Source organism: Oenanthe melanoleuca, chromosome 6 (assembly GCF_029582105.1).
Source record: "Oenanthe melanoleuca isolate GR-GAL-2019-014 chromosome 6, OMel1.0, whole genome shotgun sequence".
In the NCBI taxonomy this organism is placed as follows: domain Eukaryota; kingdom Metazoa; phylum Chordata; class Aves; order Passeriformes; family Muscicapidae; genus Oenanthe; species Oenanthe melanoleuca.
This window is the reverse complement of record NC_079340.1, coordinates 14268103-14291533: the sequence shown is the minus strand read 5'-3', so window position 1 is coordinate 14291533 and position 23431 is coordinate 14268103. Positions and strand designations below refer to the sequence as shown.

The 23431-nt window shown below is 38.0% G+C and overlaps 1 protein-coding gene across 6 annotated transcripts in view; it reads left to right on the top strand.

The window, feature by feature from the left end:
• The window catches only part of KAT6B (lysine acetyltransferase 6B), a 129991-nt gene that overhangs the window by 87433 nt on the left and 19127 nt on the right, over nucleotides 1-23431 (top strand). For all 6 annotated transcript variants that reach the window (XM_056494338.1, XM_056494342.1, XM_056494341.1 and 3 more), the window contains 4 exons: nucleotides 1244-1359; nucleotides 3385-3526; nucleotides 6551-6712; nucleotides 11461-11554. In XM_056494338.1, coding sequence (XP_056350313.1) covers nucleotides 1244-1359; nucleotides 3385-3526; nucleotides 6551-6712; nucleotides 11461-11554 — 514 coding nt within the window. The remainder of the gene's footprint in view (nucleotides 1-1243; nucleotides 1360-3384; nucleotides 3527-6550; nucleotides 6713-11460; nucleotides 11555-23431) is intronic.

Here is a 23431-nt window from a genome sequence, read left to right as displayed (position 1 = left end):
TTTCTAATGTATTCCTTTTAATCCAATTTATCATGCTTGCTGTGAATTTTATTTAGGAGACACTGTATTTACAGATAGGAGAAAAGGCCTCATGCTGGAATGGATCAGATGATAAATTACTCTTAAGGTAGATTTTGAAAGATGTGCTTGAGCATTTTGGACACAGGACTACAGGATCAAACATAGAGTTTGAAAGTAGCAGACATCCTGGTCAGAACTGAGAGGATATTAGTTGGTAGGGATGTGCCTAATGATTTCCCCCTGCAAATAAAGCAGATATTCTGAAAAGCTAAGTCAGTCCCTTATTAGTTACCACACTTGGAGTTTTAATACTGTAGACTTTATCTAGCAGTAATAGTATTTGAGCTGAATCAGACTAGTGAACCAAACTTTTACTTCTCTGTGTCCACAAAATGAGCAACCAGTGTCTCTGAACCTGGGTCAGAAGGTGGGTGAATCTGATGTTTCAATTGCTGCTTTCTTAAAATGGCATCATAAATGGCTGTGTTGTACATTTTTCAGCTAGGAAGTCACCTAGGTTTATTTCATGTTTAGTCTATGAGAACTGATGTTACACAGTTACTTTTTTACAGTTTTCATTCAGAGCATGTTAACCAACAAGCTCACACTGAGTTTAAAGATTCTGTTTCATTATTAGCTTGTACTTCTGTTTACTCATGGAAATAGTTCCCGCTACTTGCTTTCTTCATCTGTCATATGCAGTCCCTAAAAATATTAGGTGGTCAGATTTCTAAAAGTTAACATTGAAATTGCTTATTTTGCCCCACCTTTCTTACTCGTTTATATTTTGCTAGTCCATTAGACCCTAACACTCATTTTCTGATCAGCTTAAATTAGTATTATAGCTGAAATCAATGTATTAGCATATTCTTGACTTTGAGGTAAATTCTAGTGACTCTTGAAGGGTTGTGCTAATACCTTTTCTCTCATTGCTTTGACAAAAGGACAGTTTGAGTTTGCCCCAGAGTTATTGGGACATCATCACACTAGGTGCTCTGGCAGAATAGAATTGGAGGCTCTTGTGCTTCTTCTCTGGCTGGGCTTTTGCTGTCTGCAAACTCTGTCCTCTGTCAAGGTTTAAGGAGCATAAGCAACTGATTTGGATACTTCAGGTTTCTTGTGCTTTTGTGCTTTCAGTGAGTGAAATTGGTTATATAAAGCTAAAATTTCTTCTGCTTTTCTATAACTAATACTTTTTTTTTTTTTTTATTGCACCTGACAGAAAATTGGGTGTAAAAATACTGGTGAAACAAGTGGGCGATACCCTTCAGTGATTGAGTTTGGAAAATATGAGATCCAGACCTGGTACTCTTCACCTTACCCACAGGAATATGCAAGGTAGCAAGTTGTCAAGATTGCCATACGTGGTTGGCACTTTTTCTGATGTGAACATTGCAGCTTACTTTTCACGCTTTTTGTAACTGTTTATAATTTAGAGCCTTTAAAAGTAAATATGCTTTTGTAATTAAAATAGAGAACAAGGATTCGTCATTCTTTTTAGTTAGTTATAAATCAAAGATTCAATAAAAAGTTTTTTTCCTAGTTTTGTATAAATGTCAACATGTCATGTGTACTGGTGTGGTTTTGTTCAAGGCTTATTTTTGTGCTTTAGTTTGGTTGGTTTTGTTTTTATTTATTTGTTTGGTTTTGTCTGGGGGGTTTTGTGGTTTGTTGTTTTTTGTTTTTGTTTTTTTTCTTACACAATTGCCATAAGATATGTCCAACTTCTGGCCCTTTAGACAGATTAGTCCTGGTTGTGGTCTAGTGTTTGTTAACCTCCTTTTTTCTAAGGACCAGTGGAGATGTCATGCTAAATAAATAAAGTCAAAGTGGGCAGGTTGTGGTAACAGCATCTCATTTCTGGCCATCTTTGCAAGAGTGCACCTTGGCAGAGAGAATGGGCTGGTACATGTGCTCAGCAGATCTCTGCTGAGTTTCGTGTGTGCTGGGAATAAATGTTTTATTAATCCATTGTCACTATGGCTCACTGGGAGATATTCAGAACTGTATGTTTATCAAGCTCTACTACTATAGCATGCAATGTGATCTGTTTCAAAATGCTGTTGCATAGTTTACTCTAAACTGCCTTTTGTTTGTGTGGTGGGAGTGAGGGATATGTCATGTATCCATCATATATCAATCAAGGGCTAAAAAAATGTGGAGGACATTTCCATTTCTTGTTATTAGCACAGCTTTGGTAGTGTTAATTTTTATTTCAGTTTTGCTTTTTATTCCCTCAATTTATATCATATTGTGAAAGGGTGAGTTACCTATTCCATCAAGTAAATTAATCCCAGATTTGAAGCATAATGATGGCTAATTATTAGCATGCGCTAGAGTGGGATGACACTGTAGGAGGCCCTGTGGCTCTCAGCTGAGTGCAGTGGGATTGCATAATTGAGCAAACAGTTCAAACTACTTTTTATATTGTTGATGAACTTCCTTAGGATACTGAAATAGTACAAACCATGGCTATAATCCCAGGATGTGCTAGTAACTTCAGAGCAGATAAAGATTGTCCTCTGCTCTAAAATTTTGCAGACTAATTAATTTCTAGAGCATTAATTTCTAGTCTTCCACTGCTCCAGTTATTTAAAAATGAAGGTAAATAGCCATAAAAATTACCCAGGAGAGTGGTTTATGATGGTATGTAGAACACAGGGCATGTGGGTTACTTGTATGTAGTCTGAACTGGATCCTCCCCGGAGAAGTGCACTTTGTGTTGCCTGTGCTGTGGAGGTGTCTGGAAGGGAGATATTTTGCCTAAATGAACTCTGGGTTGGCTTCTGTAGTAAAGTGGTAGTTTAGGTGGAGGTGAAGGGGTACAATCCCACTAGAGTTTGCTGTCTTGCCTGAGTATTTGGAAGACAGTGGAAAGAAAAGTCACGTCTGAGCCTTCCCCAGATGCAGAAAAAGGAAAATTAAAGGGAAGGAGATCCCCTGTATCCTGCTTTGTGCTTCCTTTATTTTTATTAGGAGCAAGGAAGATGAAATCTGAAGTATTACTCCAGTGTACTTACTTTGATGGAAACCACAGCAAAAGCTAAGGTGGGGTGTGAAAAGGGGGAAGTAACTGAGGTCTACCAGAGGCCAGACCACAGACTGACCACAGCACAACTCTATTGAATTAGGTCCACTGTGATTGACTGATTGAAGCTGATAGTTTATTTTCCTTTTCTGATGACTAGTGTGTGAATGTTTAATCATTCACTCTAATGTTGTATTTTCTTATTCCGTTATGCTTTAGCAGAGTTTATGAATGGTACTTTATATTTGAATGGAAAGGGGTTTTCATTTGTGCTAACTTTGTTTACAGAATGTAACAAACTTTTTGTATAAATTGTCTTCTTAATTTTCCTGCAGATTACCAAAGCTTTACCTGTGTGAATTCTGTCTTAAATACATGAAAAGTAAAAACATTTTGTTAAGGCACTCAGAGAAATGTGGCTGGTTTCATCCTCCAGCCAATGAAATCTACAGAAGAAATGACCTTTCAGTATTTGAGGTAGGTGTATCAAAAGTATAAACTTCTGGAAAATAGCCAGTCTGCAGATGTTACAGACCAGCTGTAGAACTAATGAAAACTTTAACATGCTTAAATACTTTCTTAGAGATTCTTTTTATATTGCAAAACCAAGTTGAGATTCTGCTTATACTGCAAAAACAAATCCGTCTTCCCAATTCCGTTCTACTCTGCCATGTTCTTTCATGATTCGTGCTTTACTTGTACTTCATGCCTTAGCCAAGCTCTTTAAGATACTTGACTAGCATGAATCTTAGGGCTTCCTTTGCAGTTCTTATCTTGGATTAGTTTCCCTTTCCCTTCTCAGCTAAAGTACCCCTTGACACCCATTCATTTCTGGCTGCTTGAGTGTCTTGGGGGTAGGGAGAAGACTAATGGTAATGCAGGTGCTCCCAAAGTATAAAAGCAAGTAAAGCAGCTTCACTGTGTGTTCTAAAATCACAAACTTAGCTTGTGAGTGCTTTTGCCTTAATTTTGGATGTTTGAGAAACCTGCCCTGAAGTATAAGAAATCCCACAATCTCAACTTTGGATTTATTGATCTATGTTATTCTTTTGGGAGATGACTTATTTTAAGTGTGGGTTTTTATGGATATCCTGGACAAGAGAATTCTGTTTCCAATAGCATATCTGTAGTTATTAAAACTATGCCTTAACTTTCACATTCCAGTTTCTCAAGCATTCTTACAGGTAGTAATAACAGGAAAGACTGGTGGAGTTACTAGGGCTTCTTAGCATTGTTATTGAGTTGCATGTATTGACAATTTCTCTTTATTGCAGATGTCAGATTCTTCTTCAGAATTGTATTTTCAAATTGTATAAATGTCTTTTGTACTTGATCATTACCATTATCTGTTCAAACAATGGTAGATTCTGTCTTGAAGTCCTTTTTAAAGTTAGAACAAGGTCTTTGTATTTGGTTGTGTTTGTGCTATTAAAAAAAAAAAAAACTATTTGCTTCAAGATTATTTCCTTCCTGACTTGAGCAGTTTTTATGAATATTGAAGATCTACAGCAAAAAACTTACATTGTAAATAGACTTACCTCTTTTCCTATCAAGAATGAAATTGCCCTAGTCTGTTTAAAATAACTTGATTTTCTCTGTTAGCAGGTGTTAAGAACTGTGGAGCATGCAATAGGCAAATTGTGCTTTCTCAGTTATTTTTGTTAACTACTGCTAACATGTAAAAGAAAAATTCTTAAGAAAATAAAGTAAAATACAGAGAAATGCTGAGGGAGGATGGGGAGGTGGGGAATTGCTGAAAAAAACACATGGAAAACAAAGTATTGTGAAAGCCATGTCCCAACTCTTTGTCCACTGCTTTTATTCCCTTTGTCTATTTTGGGTGCTTCAGTAAACACTTGTGTTAAGCCTTCTGAAATAAATGTAGTTGGTTTGGGTCTTTTTGTTTCCAAGGTTAGTGTCAGTTGTCACTGATTGCTGTAGAAACTTAGTCATTAGTTGATGTCCTTCTTCATAGATCCTTTCAGGAATTCTGTACAACCATTTTCTTTTAGGCAGAATGTAGAATTTGTGGTTTCCTTCATGCTTTATGTTTTTGAGAGAAGTGGAAATAAGTTTGGCATTTTGTGATTTATGTACCTCTGCCCAGAGCATGACTTTGACAGATTTGAGAGCAGACTTTGATATATCTTACTACTATACTGTAGCCAAGCAACTTTTGACAGATGCTTCCTTTAGAGCTTGCTGTCTCTTTTTTCCCCACTTCTCACATTTAAAACTGATGAACAAGCTGTGTTTCCCTGAAATTTAAGAAGTTTTTTACATTTCTGTACAAATGTTCTTGCTTAAAAAGACAGCTCACATAATTTGTGTTTTCAGGCTGACACCTTACCTAGTAGTGGTGATTTCTGCTTACTTAATGTTCACGTTTAATTTGCACACTTTCTAATAAGTGTGAAAAGTACTGAAAAGCATCTGGTCAATGGAGTGTGCTCAAGAGAGCTTGATGAATTTAATAGACTCTTAAGAGCTGTATGCAAGTTTATCCTGATGCCTTTAGGAGCAGTAGCTATTCATTGAATGTTTTTTCTTCAATCCATTTATTGCAGCTATACTACTGATATTCCCTTAAAATCCCTAAATATATCCAAAAGGAGGATGGGTTTTGCTTAGATTTGTAACTAGGATTCTTACTCAAAACAAATTAGAATAGAAGATGGCTTCTTTTTCTTAACAGTTCCTATCATTTGTCTCTCTCTGAATGAAATACAGTTACTGTTATTATAAAAAAAAATCAGTACAAGCAAACCTTTCTATTAAGATTATTCAAAAAATGTGTTGCCTTTGACTGAGCCTTTCAGGAAGTACCGAATTGATCTAGGAAATCTGCATTTGTGTCTGGCTTTTCTGTAGCTGTCTGAATCACAGCTTGACTCTTTACACTCATAATATACCTAGACTAATTGTAGTATTTAGCTAGGAAATTTACCCCTCTTGCTCAATAGGGTTTTAGCCTGGCATGGAAATTTTGTCTTGTCTAATTTATCCAAACCATTGATGTGATTGATATGTAATTTGCTACTCATTTATTGGCCTTACACCTTAAGGATTCAACATAATACACTTCTTTGTTTGAGGTTTTTTTTTAAAAGTTGTTGTACTCCACTGCCTTCTAGCAAACCACAGTTTAAGGCAGTTTAAACTAGTGTATTTTATCTGCCAGTCATACTCATTTTCATTCCAGGAATAAAGTGAAAGAGGTAAGTCTGTCTTGACCAATTAAAAGGTGAGGTTACTTTGTTTAATAAATCCAGATACTCAGAGGTTACTTAAAAATGCAAGGTACTTAGCACCTGCTGAAAATTTCTAATTTAAGAAGGAACTGGGGAAATTTCTCTTCTGAATCTTGATGTGTTTTGTTGGTTTGTTTCTTGTAACACCATACTGTTCATGTTTCCTTTTAGGAGATGATTGATACAGTACGTTGTTTTGTCCTAACTTGTTGGTGTCATGGAAATAACTGCATCTGTCTTGCTTTTCTAGGTTGATGGAAATGTGAGCAAAATTTATTGTCAGAATCTTTGTTTGTTAGCTAAGCTCTTTCTGGACCACAAAACCTTGTATTATGATGTTGAACCATTCCTCTTCTATGTCCTTACAAAAAATGATGAGAAAGGCTGCCATTTAGTTGGATATTTCTCTAAGGTAAAAATTTTAAAAGTGAGTTTATTTAATATTTGTAATGTCCTGCTCTCCTTAATACTTCTGCCAACAGCAAAGAAAAATCAGAAGTTGGGAAAAAAACCCATAAGCTTGAAAGTATCTCTGTAAATCTTGAATATTATGTGCACTGTCTCAAATACATTATACTTTCTTGCCTCTGACTGATGCAAATTGAGAATTCGTTCAGCCACATGAATGGGGTAGGTTTTTTCTTGTTTGGGGAATTTTTTTTCTTCATTTGTTTCCGGAATTTGTTGTGGTTCAGTTGAATATTTAAATCTTTTTCCTTCCTCAACATTTTTGCATTAGTATGCTAAGTCTAACTTGTAAAAGTTGCAGGTACTTGGAATGTTGATGTGTTTTCATGGTTTGACTGCTGGCAATTCCAGCTGGCTATTTAGATGTAAATGGACAGTGATGTTGCTCTCTTGTGGGCAGTCTGATCTGATGCAGTTACTTGCTGTTCCCAAGTAAGAATGCATTGTCTAACTTCATGGTTAGAGTGGATGCTTTGTTTAGAGTGGATGTCTCAGTTGTGGCTGATTTTTCAGGTAATAGATGGCTGCTATTGACAACAATAATACTTAAGTGGACTATCTTGACAAAGATGACCAAGAAAAATGGTGAACTATAGTTATATATGCCTGCAACAGGGAAAGCTTCCATTATTGTTCATAATTTGCCCCTAAGGGATGTGTTGAATAGGTACAGTTACTCAGAAATCCACTACTTCCTGCTCCTAGTATTGCTACCTCCTATTGACTATATGTTTTCTTTCTTGAATAAGTGATTTGTGAGAAAATATAGTAGTTGGGAGAAGCCCAAAAGTCTTGTCAGAGTCGCTGGATATTATACAGTGATCTCTTGGATGTCTAGCCACATCCGAGAGGTGGGCCTTGCTGGAATTAAAATGAGACATGTAGGCACTACTTACACTGTCTTTAATGTCAGTCAGAACTTCTTATGACAAACTTGTCAACTTTTATTTAGACAAGTATTTTCTCCATTTATTTAACGTGTTGGAGCTTAAGGGGAGTCTCTTGAGTTTTGTTCCTTATCATGGAATGGTTAATGCTGGAAAATAGCTTTGAGATCAGGTCCAGCTGTTGCCCTAGCACTGCCATAGTTGCTGGTAAACTGTGCTCCCAGGTGCCACATTTACAAGTATTTTGAACATTTCCAGAGATGGTGATTCTAGCACTTCCATGAGTACTTCCAATGCTTCATAACCCTCTCAGTGAAGAAAGTTTTCTTAGCATCCAATCTGAACCTCCCTTGATGCAACTCAAGGCCATTTCCCCTCAGCCTGTCACTACTTACTGGGAATAAGAGAAAAGCACAAGTAGAACAGATCCACAGCCTTTCTCTCATCCTCCAAGTGGGTCACCCTGTCATAGGAGGAGATCAGGTTAGGCAGCACCTGCCTTTCATAAACCCAGTCTGGATGGACCTGATTCCCTGGTTGTCCTGCATGTGCCATGTGATGACAGTCAAAATGATCTGTTCTGTCGCCTTCCCTAGCACAAGAGGTCAGACTGACCTGTAATCCTGATCTGTAATTCCCCAAATCCACTTTCTGCCACTTTTTATTTGTTTTGCAGTTGCTAATCTCCAGTAAACTGAGACCTTTATGGTTAACCAAGACTTCTGGTAAATGGTGGAGAGTGGCTCAGTGAGCTTTTCCAACAGTTTCTTTGGACTCCGTGGACTTGTAGATGGTTTAAATGACATGACAGGTCACTAAGCATTTTCTTGTGGATCACAGGGACTTCATCCTGCTCCCTGTTTGTCTTCCAGCTCAAGGGGCTGGGTACCCTGAGTACAGATGGTCTTGCTGTTAAAGACTGAGGCAAAGAAGGTGTGAAGTTCCTCAGCCTTTTCCTCATTGTTGTGGTTTAAGCTGGAAATAAAGCCTCATGCAGCCACTCCCTCTGGTGATAGAGGCAAAATGCAGAGGTTAGAAGTTGGGATATCAATTTACTGGAAATGAGATAAGAAAATGAACAGTAACAGCAACAATACTAATAACAACAGTGTATCAAGGAGGGTGATTACATGCAAAATGCTCAGAGGTGACCTACTGCTCACCCCACATTTTTCTTCCACCCCAAGCCTGAGGCAGTGGAAATCATAGTGGACAACCTTCCAGTCAGGACCAGCAGCACTGCCCTGCATTGCTTGCCACCCACTTCTCTGGAAAAGGACAAAAATCCCTATGATTATGCAGGTGGTATAGAATAACAACAGTTTTTCTTGTCTTGTATGCTAGTGCCCAGTTTGCATTCTAGGTGTGCTTTGGCCCTTCTAATACTGTTCCTGCAAAAGCTCACAATACATTTGAAGTCCTCCTGTTGTCTGCCTCTTCTTCCAAAGGTGATAGACTCTCATTTTCCCTGAGCTTGAGACAGAACTCTCTGTTCAATCAGTCAGGTCATCTCATCTGGAAGCACATGGGGATGGCCTGCTCCTGTATCTTTAAAAATTTCCTTCTTTAAGCATGTCTAGCCTTTATGGACTCCTTTGCCTTGCAGAACTGCATCCTAAGGAACTTTCTCAACCAGCATCCTAAAAAGGCCAAAGTCTGCCCTGTGGAGAGTCCAAGGTAGCAGTTCTGCTGACCCCCCTCATTATTTCTTCAAGAAACAGAAGCTATCATTTCATGATCACTGTGCCCAAGATGACCTCCAGTCATCACATCACCCCCCAGTCCTGTGTTTAAAAGCAGCAGATCCAGCTGTGTGCCTTCCCTTGGTTCACTCACCAGCTGCATCAGGAAGTTGTATTCCACACACTCCAGGAAGCTCCTAATCTGCTTCCTCTCTGCTCTGCTCTATTTCCAGCAGGCATCTGGTAAATTTGAGTCCCCCTCAAGAGCAAGGGCTAGTGATCATGAGACTAACCCCAGCTGCTTTATGGAATAATTCATCTGCCTCTACGTGGTGGTTGAGTGGTCTATAACAGATTCCCAGGATATCTGCCCTGTTGCCCTTTCTTCTGATTCTTGCTCAGAAATATTCAACTCTCTCATCACTGTGATTAAGCTGAAGACAGTCCTTGACATACAAGGCTACCCCCACTGCCTCTTCTTCCTCACCTATCCCTTCTGAAGGGTTTATAGCCATCCATTTCAGCACTCCAGTTGTGTGGGATCCCACCATGGCTCTGTGGTGGCAGCAATGTCTGAGTTTTGCTGCTGCCCAGTGGCTTCCATTTACTCCTGTTTTTTGGCCAGTGTGCATTGGTGTAGGTGCACTCGAGCTGGGCAATTCAGTCCTGCTGCCTTTTTGGGGGAGCAGCTCTAATTCCTGTGTGACCATTCTCAGGCACTTCCATGGTTTCTAACACATCAGTAGCCCTTGTATCTTTGCTGCCACATGGATCTCCATGCCCTGCCTTTACTGAGGTGGCAGAGTGAAGGATGTCTTTAGAATACCTTCCCTCAAACGATGGTTACATTTTCTTCTTCCGCTTCACCCCAGTTGCTTTTGGCCAGTCTACATTGATCACAGTGTGACTGATGATCACAAATATTATCACCACCAAAGCTTTGGGAAAAATCTTCATCTCGAATTATTGCATGTTATCTGTCTGTCCCTCCCCTTCTTTTCTTTTGAAAGAATGTGTATGTGTGCCCTTGCTGGCAGAAATGCTCTGCCTTTTCTTACCTGTTATGAACATTTTGCTAGGATGTGGACTTCTTACTAGCAGTTGTCTTACTGCACAGAGCAAATATTTAAGTATGCAGTAGAAACTAAGAAACCTTGTGAAATGTGGCTTGGATATGTGATGGAGTATTTGGGAATGAATGTACTGGCATGTGGTCCTGTCATGTCATCACTGGGCTAGTGTCATCTTTTGTGGAGGCTGAAATGATAGCTGATGTCTTAAACTGTACATGTGCTTAGCACAGCTCCTTGTCAGTTATACTGACCTGGATGTTTCTGGTTGCTTTGATCTCCCTCAAAACTGCCTATTGCTGATTTTTTTTGGATGTCATCTTTTAAAGGTAAAAAAGCTCTTGCTTTGTATCAATAAGCTGGAGAGTACCTATAAACTTCTAGAGTTCGAACAGCTTCCTAATCTTGGCTCCTGTTGTCTTAAACAATCAGTGTAGTATTTGTCTTCATTGCCTGTATATGAGTTCATTCTGTCTGAAAGCTTTTGTTTCTGAGCATTCTGCCTTGATTTGTGCTCTGGTTATAAGCATCTAGCTTTGAAAAACTTAATATGCTTCAAGTATAACTTCTTAGTTCAGCACATATGGTGTTCCTCCCCTGCACCCTGACCACATATTCAGAGAAGGAAAAAAAAAGTGAAAACCTGCAGGTACTTAGTGTAGCAATTATAGAAAATGCAACTTCACCCCATGTATGCATATGGATATTGTATTCCACTTTCATATCCTTGAGAGAATGGTGAGTGAAGCATGAAAATATTTTCCTCTTCTTACTGTCTTTCTCCTTTACCACATTTAAACTTTGTTATGGTGTTCCAACAATGTATTTCATTTTTTAGATGCCAAGTGTTTAACTAATTTAAAAATATTCTGAAGGGTATGTTTGATACTTCTTTATTAAAATTAGATATTAACATGGAATTATTTGACTTTATTACTGAACCCATGCATCTGTTCACCTTATTGGGATATTTTACAAGAATAGTAGCAGGTGCAGGCAATTGCCCACTTCAGCAGTGCTTTGACATACTTGATCTGTTTCTCCTTCCCACAGGAAAAGCTTTGCCAGCAGAAGTACAATGTCTCCTGCATAATGATCATGCCCCAATACCAAAGGCAAGGATTTGGAAGGTTTCTCATTGATTTCAGTAAGTGAAGTGTTTTATTTACACTTGTGATCCAAGGAGCTGATGGCTGTACTATGAAAGTGTATGAAACTTTATTTAACTCACTTTGTTATTTTTATCAATAGATAATGGGATTTCTGTTTATATTTACATAGGATAGAAAAGCACCCTGAAGTGAAAAACTTGGTGCTGCTCTGTTATTGTACTCAAGGAAATTGAGAATGGATCTCTTGGCAGTAATATTAGCTCACAAAGCTATTACCCTGAATGAATTGTCTAAATTACTTTCCATTTTGCTTTGCTCATTAGTATAAGAAGAGGCAATTATTTGTGATTATAGCTAAGAAGGTGTTAGTCTGAGGCATTCTCTCCATTCTAATATTTCAAGCTTGTATCTTCTTTTAGCCAAAAAAATAATGCTTTAATTGAAGAATTGCCCCATGGAAGAAAAGCATTCTTTGGTTTTTGTGTTCATCACTTTCTTAGTGAAAATTGTTACCAGAAAGGGTGTAGGTGTTAGTGGCTGTACATGTACTTGCTGCTTTATCTTGCTGAGCTGTCTGACCTGTTAAAAAGCTTCAGGCACACTTGTTTAAATATAGATTTGTTATTCCCCCAATCTTTAATGTGGAATGGCACTCCAAGCAAAATTATCTAAGGAAACTTCTCAGTTGAGTGTCCTCATTACTACTGAATCTATCTTTCTACTCTAATTTAGAGGGAGGATGATAAGGAGTTAGTGTATATTTTATGTGGTTACTTTTCACTATTATGTTTTAGAAAGCACTGTAGAATTACATGATGGTAGAGATAGTTCAGATAATAGGATTCCTGCCCTGAAGGTGTATGCAAGAACATTAAAATGCAAATAATAATACATTGCAGTATAACAGCAGGACAAAGACAATCATTTGTAACTGTAGAGTTTTCAAGTTCTTTCTCTTGCAGTGTTGTACCCAGCATGACTGTGCTAGAGTGTATAAAGATACTTAGTATGACCCATCATTGCATGGCTTAATAAACAGCCTTCACTGTACCCCTGTGAGTTAGGTAAAAATGGTTCTGGACCACTTAATCCACCACTGAAATGTAGCTGTCACTGGAGTGGAACACAGCAGCTGTTCCACTGTGTGCCTTCTGCAACCTTCTAGCAAAGGCTGTGAGAAGCACCATATATTTCTGGGTCTGTGCAGAGAACTTTAAGCTTACCTAGGTAGAAATCAGTCTTGTTTTAGGATTAGAATCCTTTTTCTTTTTTTTTTTTTTTTTTTGCAAAAGGAGATGAAGAACTCCTAAATGGGCACTAGTAAGTGTTTCCAGGCTTTTCCTTTGTTTGTTAGTCTGTGGTGTCTCTCTCTCAAAATAAAAAAACCACTCCCAATAAATGTTATTCTGGGTGAGTTTGCAATATTTATAAATACAAAACTGATGGCACAGCTGTGAAACCTGTGGGTTCCACAGAAGGTCTGGGTTATGAGTATGCTGTGTCTCTCTGGATGTGTGCTTACTACTGTGCCTTGTGCTGCTCAATCTGGGAAAATCAGTAGGGTGTTCCAGCCTTCTTGTCCTTCTGGAAAAATCTGCAAGCACATGGGACTGTTTGAATCACCAGGTTTTATGTGTTAGCTTGTTTGGAGCTTATCTGGTGCTATTCTTAGGCCTTTCCTCTTTGCAGACACATTCAGATCACAGGTATGGGCTGCAGCTGTACAGACTGGGCACAGGCCAGAGACACCTTTGGCTTCTGCTGTGGCTACCAGACTGCCCCCTTCATGAGCACACAGGCAGTCCTACAGTGTTTTCCAGAGTGTTTCCCTTTGTTTTCCAGTCAGAGGTTCCCTTAACTTATTGGGAATCAGAGTGTTTCATTTGCCAACAGACTGAAGAAACAAGAGATGACTGAGGTCTGGCTCTGTACTGTGAGTAAGGTGCAAACTGCCTGAAAGGCAGTGAAGGAACTGCTTGTGGCTGTTTTTCCCTAGATGTAGAAAAGAAGGGAAAACTTTCAAGGCTAGTTTTCCTACATTGCATTTGTATCTTTTTTCAGGAGGGAGGCTGAATGCCCTGAAATAGGACATAGCTTCATCTGAATTAGTGATTCCAAAATCTGTCTTTGTACAGGAAAACCCTTCAAAATTAATTATTTACTCTTTTACTTGGAATTTGATGTGTTTCTGCCTTGTGACTAACTCCCATCTTCTTTGTGCTTTAGTCTTTCTGTTCACTTGTGGTCTCCTGAGTATAAATTGCTCTAACTGGTCTGAGAAGATACGATACAAAACCTCCCCAGTTATTATTCTAAACTTGAACAGACCAAGTTTATCATAGTTTAAAGCATTCTTTGCCAGTGACATTATCTAGACTGTCATGTTCTCATAAAGTCATAGCAAGATAAATTTTATGCTTTGAATGTTAAGTCTTCATTTGTTATGTGGGTAATGCTTGTAAACTGCTCTATTTTGTAATCTGTGAAGCAGTCACTGGTACTTGTCTTTTTTTTATAACAGTAACCAGAACAGCATTTAGACTATAATAATAAAAACGTAACTGAGCAAGTAATTTTCAGAAAATGATAGTTACAAACCACAGAAGGGAAGATTTTAAGAACTGTGTGCAAGCAGTTGACTGCTCACATTATTTTCTGTATATCTAGACACTTGATAGGCTGGAAAGAACTCAGCCTTTGAGCCACTACACGACTTCTGCTTTGTCAGCAGTCTGCTGAAAATGTAGTTTGTGGTAAAAATTTGCTTCTTTTTTTTTGGTAAGTGAAATGCATTTGTTTGTTCAGATAATGATGCATTCTTTTGTCTTGAACTAATTTAATCTTCACAGATGACTCTTATATGGTTATGCTGTAACTAGCAAGGGAAAATAAATTCTTTCATTTTGCTGAAGGAAAAATAGATATTTGTCTTCTGGTCACTGATTTTTGTTTTTTTCACCTTTACATTTTCGTAACTACATTTAAACTTACCTGTATTTCATATCCAAACTGGTAATAGCAGTATTTCTTTCACTGCAGAACCAATAAAAAGGTCTATTAGTCTGTCTCTTCAGGAATCTATAGTCTACCTATGGGAGAGAGGAGTTTTTAAAAGAGGAGATTCTCTCCTGTGAGAAGCAGGTGTGCTGTAAAATGCCTGAGTTCTCTACTCTGATTGCCTTCAGCAGTAATTTCATTTCTATTTTTCTGTATGTCATTCATCATTTAAACAGATATATTGTTGTTAAAATCAAATATATGTTCGTATCTTTATTTTTAAAGCCTGGTAAGAATTTTTTTCATTAATTGTGGGGAAGTTAGAGATTTTGACTGTGATAGAAACTTGTTGGGCTGTTTAGAAGTTGAAAAAGGTTTAGTTATAAATATTAAATGGTTCAACTATTGATTTGTAAAATTGAAGACTTGATTCTGCTTCATTTTGCTTAATTCACTCTAAGACAATCAGTTTAACCTGTTCTATTTTCTTGAAGCATGTTATACTAAAGGCAGAATGGTTTACATGAAGTCTGCACTTTGTTTACACTAAGTATGCTTTATTAAATGCTATTTTGTAACAGTTAGTTATTTTTCACATAGGGATAGGGAACCTAATTTTCACTTGGAGTAGCTAACATAAAAAGCATTTCCTGAAAATGAATAAGGGTCTTAATTTGCTCGTTATATTTATACCTTCCTGCATTTTACAGGACTAAAAGCTCCTGCCAAACTTTTTGGGTTTGGGCTGTTTCTGTTTTCATTTCCTTGTTGTTCTTGTATTCTGTGGGATTTACTGGATTGTGATTACAGGGTTTTATCTGAGGGAGAATAATTGATTTCTGCATCCATCTTTTGTATTTGCGGTAAATACAGTTTTTGGGCAAGTGGACTCCAGCTGAAGTTGATCCAGAAACACCCAAAAAGCAGACTTTATTGCATAAGAGCCCATTGTGGGTTTGTTTCATTTCAAGTCCTTTTGTGGTGATACACAGCAATCATTCCTGTCCCAGGGATTATGTGTGCTGCAGTGGGTGAGCCTTTGTGTGTCCTCTGTCAGCTCAGCCTGTACTGCTACTATGCTATGGACAGTGCAAGCACTGAAGCTGCTGCAGAGTTGTTGCTTCTCTCTGTGCAGACCCATTTCTTATATAAACTGTAGCAGTTTCTCTATACAAGACGTTTTTCTTTGCTTTTCTGATTTGAGCTCTTGCAAAGCCTGGAATCTTCATATGCTTTCTATTTCTATTCACTAGACTGCAGTGCCAGAAGATATTAGTATTTCTTTATTTGGCATATCTAACACAGAGTTCATTATTACTAGAATGAAATACAGCAATATTTAATATTTGTTTTCTGGAAATTTCAAGTCCTCTTTTGATTCATACTTCTTCACAAAGCTCATCTTGTCAGTGTCTCACATTTCTGCGTACTGGATTGCAAATTCCATGCTGGAGGCTCAGCCAGCAGCTGGAAGAGAAGAAATGCATGTGACTGTTAGGATAAACCTTTCCAACTGTGCTGGCTAGGATGTTGACAGTTCATTTGCATTACAGTAACAACTGGGCTTAATGCTGAAGAGCAAAGTCCTTGGTAGCCTTTTGTTATTTGTCTTGAGGCTGTTCCTGGTCCAACTGATTGTAGCATTTTCTTCCTCCCCTTCAGAATTCCTTGTTTTTATTTGGTTTATCTGTTCATTGCAAAATTATTATTCTTGCTCAAGAGATGAAACGTTTTAAATGATGCTGGGATTCTGTTTGGGCTAAATACATTCTTTGTTTTGTGGGGTTTTGGGGTTTCTTGGTTCTTTTGTCTGTGTGGGAAAGTCAGGGCTAGCTTTTTAAACTTTCCTATCACTTCTTGCATGCAGCTTGAAAAGGCTGGACTTTTTTTTCCCTTTAGCTTGACTTAACCCCTGTTTCTCCTTTAGGATGTGTAGCTCAGATTTTTTTGTGAGAAAACCGTAGTAGGTAAAGGCAATTCAAGTCTGACAGTGGAAGAAACAAATAGAATTTATATTACCTGAGGGCTTTTATTGTGGTGTAGGAAAATTGGTTCTGTTAAATGTCTATGTTTGCTCATTTCCCCAAATCTGGTATCTGTTTCTTGGTCAAATGTTGGTTTTTGTTTCTTGTTCCATTCAAAAAGGTGAGTAAGCAAGAGGACAACAGCAGTAACAGCACTTGTACAACAGCTAAGGTGTAGCACCAGGGAAGGCAAGTTTCCAAAGGATGAGAGGAACAAAAAAATTTGCTTTACAAGTAAGGGAGAAGTGTTAATGAAAAGTTATTTCTTCCCTCCTAAATGCTTTTCATGAGTAAGTATCAGATCCATTGGTAAAGGAGACCACTACCATTAGTGATATTTTAAAATTGGCAACCAAGAGAGATCCACTCTTTTGCTCAGGTAGTGGCAACATTCATTTGCTCACATTGCTTCATAATAGTGTTTGTTTACAGCTTTGAAGAACTTGACTGAAGATCTGGAACTGAAGCTTATTTCTTTGCTCTCAGTTCTAATCCTGTCCTCTTGACTGCAAATAGTTACAATCTCATGTTCATATATAACCATTTAGGGGCTTTTGAGCACAAAAGCTGAATCAGTGAAACATTCTGGGCAGAAAGTGTGTGGGGAATAAGTACAGATGTCCTTAAAAGTGTTTGTTATACATGATTCTGTATGCACTTGCCTTGAGAAGTGAGGGATGGTGATGGGGCACTGAATAGGCAAAAAAAAAAGATGCATAGCTTTGTAAAGTGCATTCTTGAATCCCTTCCAGTTTGCACTTGTTTCAGAAGATCTGCACCTCTGTATGGAAATGTGGAAGATGTTCACTGCTTTGTGCCCAGTGATGCAGAAGTGCTAAGCTTTGTGTATTGAGCCCAGAGAACTACTGTAGGCAGAGAAGCTCTGTCCCACAGGTGTCTATAGGTATCATAAACCTGTACTGATGAGAGTGGGGACAGTGTGTTTATTTCTTGCAGCCAGCAGTTTTGAGATACTTTTGAAACAAGCTGAAAAACTGCATTCCATGAAACCCAGATTAGTCCTCAGGCACAGTCTAAGGAGACTAAAAAGGATGAGGTTTTCTTCTGGTGGTTTGTGCAATTTTGTTCTTCCATCAAGTTTGTTAAAGAGTTGGTCTAGCCTGTAAAATCAGTGTTTCTGTCAAAGGAAAGAATTTGGGTTTCTGCTAAGCTTGAAGATGAGCATACAGCTCAGAAATAAAACCTTTATTTTTTAATATGCTCAATTCAAACTACATTTACTCTTCTAGGATCAGCTAGTTATTTCCAACTTCCTTGTGGCTCCTGTACTTGAAAAGCTCTGTCTTTTGATACAGGCAAAAGGTTATTTTTTATTGAAAGTAAAAATTCCTTTTAGACAATTTTGGGCTTAGTTTACTCACTTGTATGCATTACTGTGTCTTGGGTTTTTGCAGTATTTTCAGGAGGAATCAGGGTTGAGCTTTGCATGGCTAGTTGAACTTTGGACAATGATCATTCTTCTAACTTCATCTTCCAAAGTGGCTTTGTGGTGCTTTAATGTATCAAGAAGGTTTGAAAATGTTGCTGTGCCAAAAGATCAATTTTATAACTCACTTATCTGTGGTTCTGTAGTGTTTCCAGGCTGTCTGCTTTAACAGCAAATTAGACTACTCCTTTGTGAAAACCTGAAAAGCAGTGATTTTTTTGTGAAGCACCTTGTTTGTGCAGCCAGCCAAAAAAAAAGTCTAATTGAGCAAAACTGACAACTAGTAATGGACTAACATGTGGCCTGTCATTTAGGGCAACATATTGCTGGTAAGATATTAGCATTTGGGAAAATGTCATCCCTGTTTGGAAGATTAATAACTTTTAAAATACAATAAATGTGTTGATAATAAGTGGTGGAATAGAATAAAAATGCTGCCTCAGATTTTTACAGGACCTCTGAAAAAGTAATATATCAGTAAAGGAAGAGCCTCAGAAAAGGTGAAAGGCTTTCTGGATTGAAGTGTTTTCATTTTTTGGTAGGAAGATAGAATGAGGTAAATGAGCAAAAGCCATTACAGTACGGAAATGGTGTTATTTCTTCTTTAAAACACACGTGGAAATGGAAACAATGACAAACTATTAACAGGGAAGTGCTGTGAGGACAAAAGAGAGCAGAAGTAATGAAATTGTATTCTTCATTATGATGAATTCACAGAGTTTACTTGCTTTGTGTAGCCTTACTTGCTGGTAAGTACCTGTATAGACTTCTCTTAAAGTAAAATGTCAAAGGGGGATAACTTATTTTAAACTATTTAGATAGAAACAGGACCTAGGTCCTGAACTGAGAAAACTTAAGTTCTTTTAATAGTTCATGAATTGACTTCTGGAAAACAAAGCAATTTTTAAAAAAATGTAAAGGTGGATGATGTAATGAAACAAATGTGTTAGGAGAAATGAGAGGAAGTGTGTTCACATGTGGCATTTAGGTTCTGATGTTCTCATGGAAGTGCTGGGAAGCAGTGTCTGATACCTGCCTGCAGTTTGGAGCTAGGCCTGAGCTGCAGGAGGCTGCAAGTGGTTGGATCTACTTGTGTGATATGTGTTTTATATAACAGGGATAGTTTTAGTCTCTTTATGAGAAATAATTTCTTGGCAAGAAAGTAATATTTTGGAAAACCTGCTTTAAGAAAATTATATAGAATTTTTTAATGTCTAAGTATTTTAATAAAAAATGAATATGAAGTAGAAACAGCATTTGAAAAATTAGGCCATCTGTGGAATTACGAACATATTCAGTAAACACTTCTTGTGCTGTTGTTTTCCAAAATCTGGTGTTAAGGTATTTTACAGCTTCCCCTAACAAATATTGAAATATAACAGGAATACAATCTAGAAACAAACACACTTTTTAAGAGTCGTTCAGTCATGCTTTGCTGTGGTCTGTAAACAGAATTAGGGTGGGGATGAAATGAGACCATGAGAGGTTTTTTTTTAAGATAAAATTTACTTTAACTAAGAGCATTTCAGCATTTCCTTTTTCCACATTACATTCCTGAAAGTAGTGTTTTGTTACTGCTGGGGCTGTGGCAAACAATGAAAGGTGAAAATGCAAGACCAAGGGTGGAGAGGAGCAGTTTGGGTTTTTTAACAGGCTTTATTGGAAAGGTGTGTTCTCAAACAACACTTAGGAAGATTTAAGGATCTGTGTAAAGCAGACCTGTTTCATTTGTTAAATGTGATAGCCTATGTTCAATCATTCTGTGCTGTGGGGTTTCTACTCTTGACTACTTGTGTACCCCAGTACAGAACACTGTGTCAGTCTTCCCACTGTTTTGTGGTGGTGGTTACAGATGCACTGTGTCCAAATGAAAGGTTGAGTTACCTGCTTTTTCTTTTCTTTTTCCTTTCAGAATGAATTTAACGTGTCTGTGGTAGCTGTAGATTTGTGAGGGAGCCTGACTGCTGCTGCTTATTTTCTGTTCTTTTCTTGATGATTGATTATGTTGCTGACCCCAAGGCTTGAGTTTGGCCTCTCCTAAATAACTAATAAGGAGCATTCTGTCAAGCTGAGATTTAGATGAGGAGGGAATGAAGATGGATTTTGAATCAAGCTTAGTTGACTTAAGATTATTCCAAGAAAATCAGCCTCTTGGGATTTCTTGGCATCACTTTTGTATAGCTTTAAGACACTGTACATTTATCAGAATTGCAAAAGAAAGCAGACATGTCACTTCAGATACAGAAGCTAAGGCTGTTTTAACTGAAGAGCATCTTTATTCCAGATAGCATTAAAAACAGTGAAAAGGCAAAGCTAAACATGGTAAGAATGATAGTAAGTATTTGTTGGACAAAGCTGTATTTATAGGGCATTAGTGAACATGGAAAGCCATCTGCTGAAGACTGGTGGTGGAAAACAGATTTTAATTAATGCATCTTTAATGATTAAAATTTTTACACAGGGTAAGGTACCCTGGGAGGAAAACAGATATTGTCTGAGTTAGTAGGGCTCAGGTTAGGAAAGCTGAAGCCCTGATGAAGTTAAATCTGCCTGGGGACATTGAGGGCAACAAGAAAATCTACAGCTACATAGGTGATAGGGGAGGAATAGGGAAAAATGTGAGCCCTGTCTGGAAGGAAATGGGGGACCTGGTTACCCAGTATATGAAGAAGGCTGAGGTGCTACTTGACTTCCTTGCTTTGATGTTCAGCAGTGAGAGCTCAAAGCACATGGCCCAGGCAGTAGAAGGCAAAGGCCTGTCACACTGGTATTAAGGCACAGAGAGACCCTTGTAGCTTCCTTAAGACATGTCTTGTTTCCAGTGCCAACATTTTTATCAGTCAGTTCTATCTTCTTTCTTTTATTTTTGTCTTGTGTACTGCTGTTTTGAGTCACAGTAGATATTAGCAGATTAGTGTATCCTGGGCTTTCTGAAGTGTGCTGTAATAGGTACATTTGTGTTTGGTGCTTGGTGTAGATCATGTGCACTTTCTTATGCCATTTCTGTATATGTTGACTAACCAGGTATTACTATAAAGTTTAACCTTCTTCATCTCTTGGGGTTTTTTTCCTTCTAAATCTTCTTTGGTTAATTCCCTGTTACACAGCATGCTTTAGCAGAGCAAATGAACAGCAGTGACATTTTGCTTCTCCCATCAGACAAATACAGCTTGCATCTTTTGTATCTTATGGAGTATGTGTGTCATGACCACTGGCCTGAGCAAACTCAGTACTTGCACTGATTTCTTAGAAATGCCTTTTGGCTTCTCAGTATTCAACTCCCTGTTTCACTTTTGTTCAGGTTGTTTAGTACTACTAGGCTGTCCTTTGTAGGTATGAATAAAATAATGATAGGAAAAGCTCTTGGGCTCTGGAACTTTATCTACTCTAAAACTGTTAAAACCGTCCCTGATACAGTTTTGGTCCAGGGCATCTGTCACTTTCCAAGTGTGATAACAATCTTCCTGAGCCATAAATCTGGGAGGGATTATGTTAACAGCCAGGTTAACACTCCAGCTGAGAGTCAGAGCTTAATGGTATGGACGCCATCTGTCTGTGCTGCTTGGCCTCAGTGCCCTGTTCAGATTCCGAGGATATTCACTGCACTCTTTATATTAGACAAAGCCTCCTAGGTCCATCTTCCTGTCTGGTCAGTTTGGTTTTGTAGAGGGAATAGAGCCCAAGCAGGTAATGTCTAATGAGCACAGGAGATAAATTTACAACCCCAGTATTCAAGTGCTGTCAGCATTAAACCAGAAGGTAAAGGCAGTTCCTGAAGGGAGTTCATTCAACAGTTACTGTTATATAAACAATTCACTTTTCAGTGTAATTTATTGAATAGTTTTTAAAATGTAAATTTAAATAACTTAAAATACTGCTTATAAAACCAAGAACAATACAGAGTTGTTAATGATCTTCTAAGCCACTTAACCTACTGACAAATTTATTCATGCAATTGGTATTCAAGACTGATGCCCTCTGCACATACAAGTCTTGCTTTTAAGGGTACTTCAGTTCTCTTTCTCTTGCTTATGCTTTCACTCTGCTTATAAGTAGTCCACTTCATGCACAGAACCTCCACTCAAGAGGTTTACTGGCAACTGGCACAGGTAAAATAAGTGTTAGCAAATTAATTCACTCAAAGAGTGCCTTTTGTAGGTCTGACTGTAATGCAGTCATCTTTACCTTTCCTTTTATTCCTGAAGGGCATTTGTTTAGCCCTAACCTCTTCTGTGAAGCTTTAAAAAAAGGAGTTAAAGGTTTTGGGCCTCCTGTGTTGGGTTTACTTGAGGATGTGGAGAGGAATAAGAGCTGGCATTATTTCTTGTAACAATAATGACAGAATCTTTGGCTTACTCTGTTCATCATGAAGAAAGCTTTTCTTTACCCTGACAAAGAAAAGAGAATGTAGCAGGTTGTTCACTGATCTGAGCATCTCAAGTTACAGCTAGTCTTTTTTTTTTTTTTTTTTTTTTTAAGTAGTGTTTGTGTGGATCTTGGGATTGGGGTCCTTTGAAGCTGTTTCAAAAGTGCTTTCAAAGAGGGTACTAACACCTATTTAAGGTCCTCTATCTTTGACCTTCTTCCCACTGACACAGATAAGAACAGTTCAGAGGCATACAGAATAGTTATGGAAAAAATGGTAACATGATTTACAGTTTTAGGAATTGTATGTCTTAATAAGCTCACACTTTCACCTTACCTATTTCTGCCTTCCACTCATGGTCATACCCCTGAACTTGCACTGTTGAGCTGACCTATCTGTATTGAGTTGTCCTGTCTGAATACTCAGCTGGTTTGATATTTCTGACTACCCTTTTGAACCTTTGTCTTCTCAACTTGTTAATATAATAAAAAAAAAAGGATGTGTTGTTTTGTACAAAAAAAACATTAGCTCTTAGGATAGCTTGAAATGTTGGTTTGAGGTAAATCTTTGCTTTAGATACTGGTGTATTATTGAAACTTGCTAGTACTTGCTGTTCTTTCAGATCTTTGGCTTGATATGGAACATTTCATAAAAACTCACAAGTTCTTCCCTTCCATACTAAAAGATTTATTTTACTTGGTATTGTTTCAAACAAAACAAACTTTAATGGAAAAGTGCTTGATTCCATTTATGGGGGATGGCCTTTAAAGAGATGGAGAAGAACTCTGAACATACAAGGGTAACAGCTCACTGGTTGCTTTTGTTCTGGATGGAGTCTCATGAGTATGTTTTCTTCTGACACAAATACTAACAAAATATAAATAGGAGTTGAATAGTGCTGATTATGCAAGGGTTAGGTTCTGAGCACAAGCTATTGCACAGGACCTTCTGCAGAGCTCTGATTTGGGAGTAGGGGGTCTCTGATAAGCAGATTTTAAAACTTCTGCTCCTAGCAGTAGCTGAATTTTGCTGCGACATTCCTATCTGCTTATGGTTTTCAGCTGTGTATTGGCATATT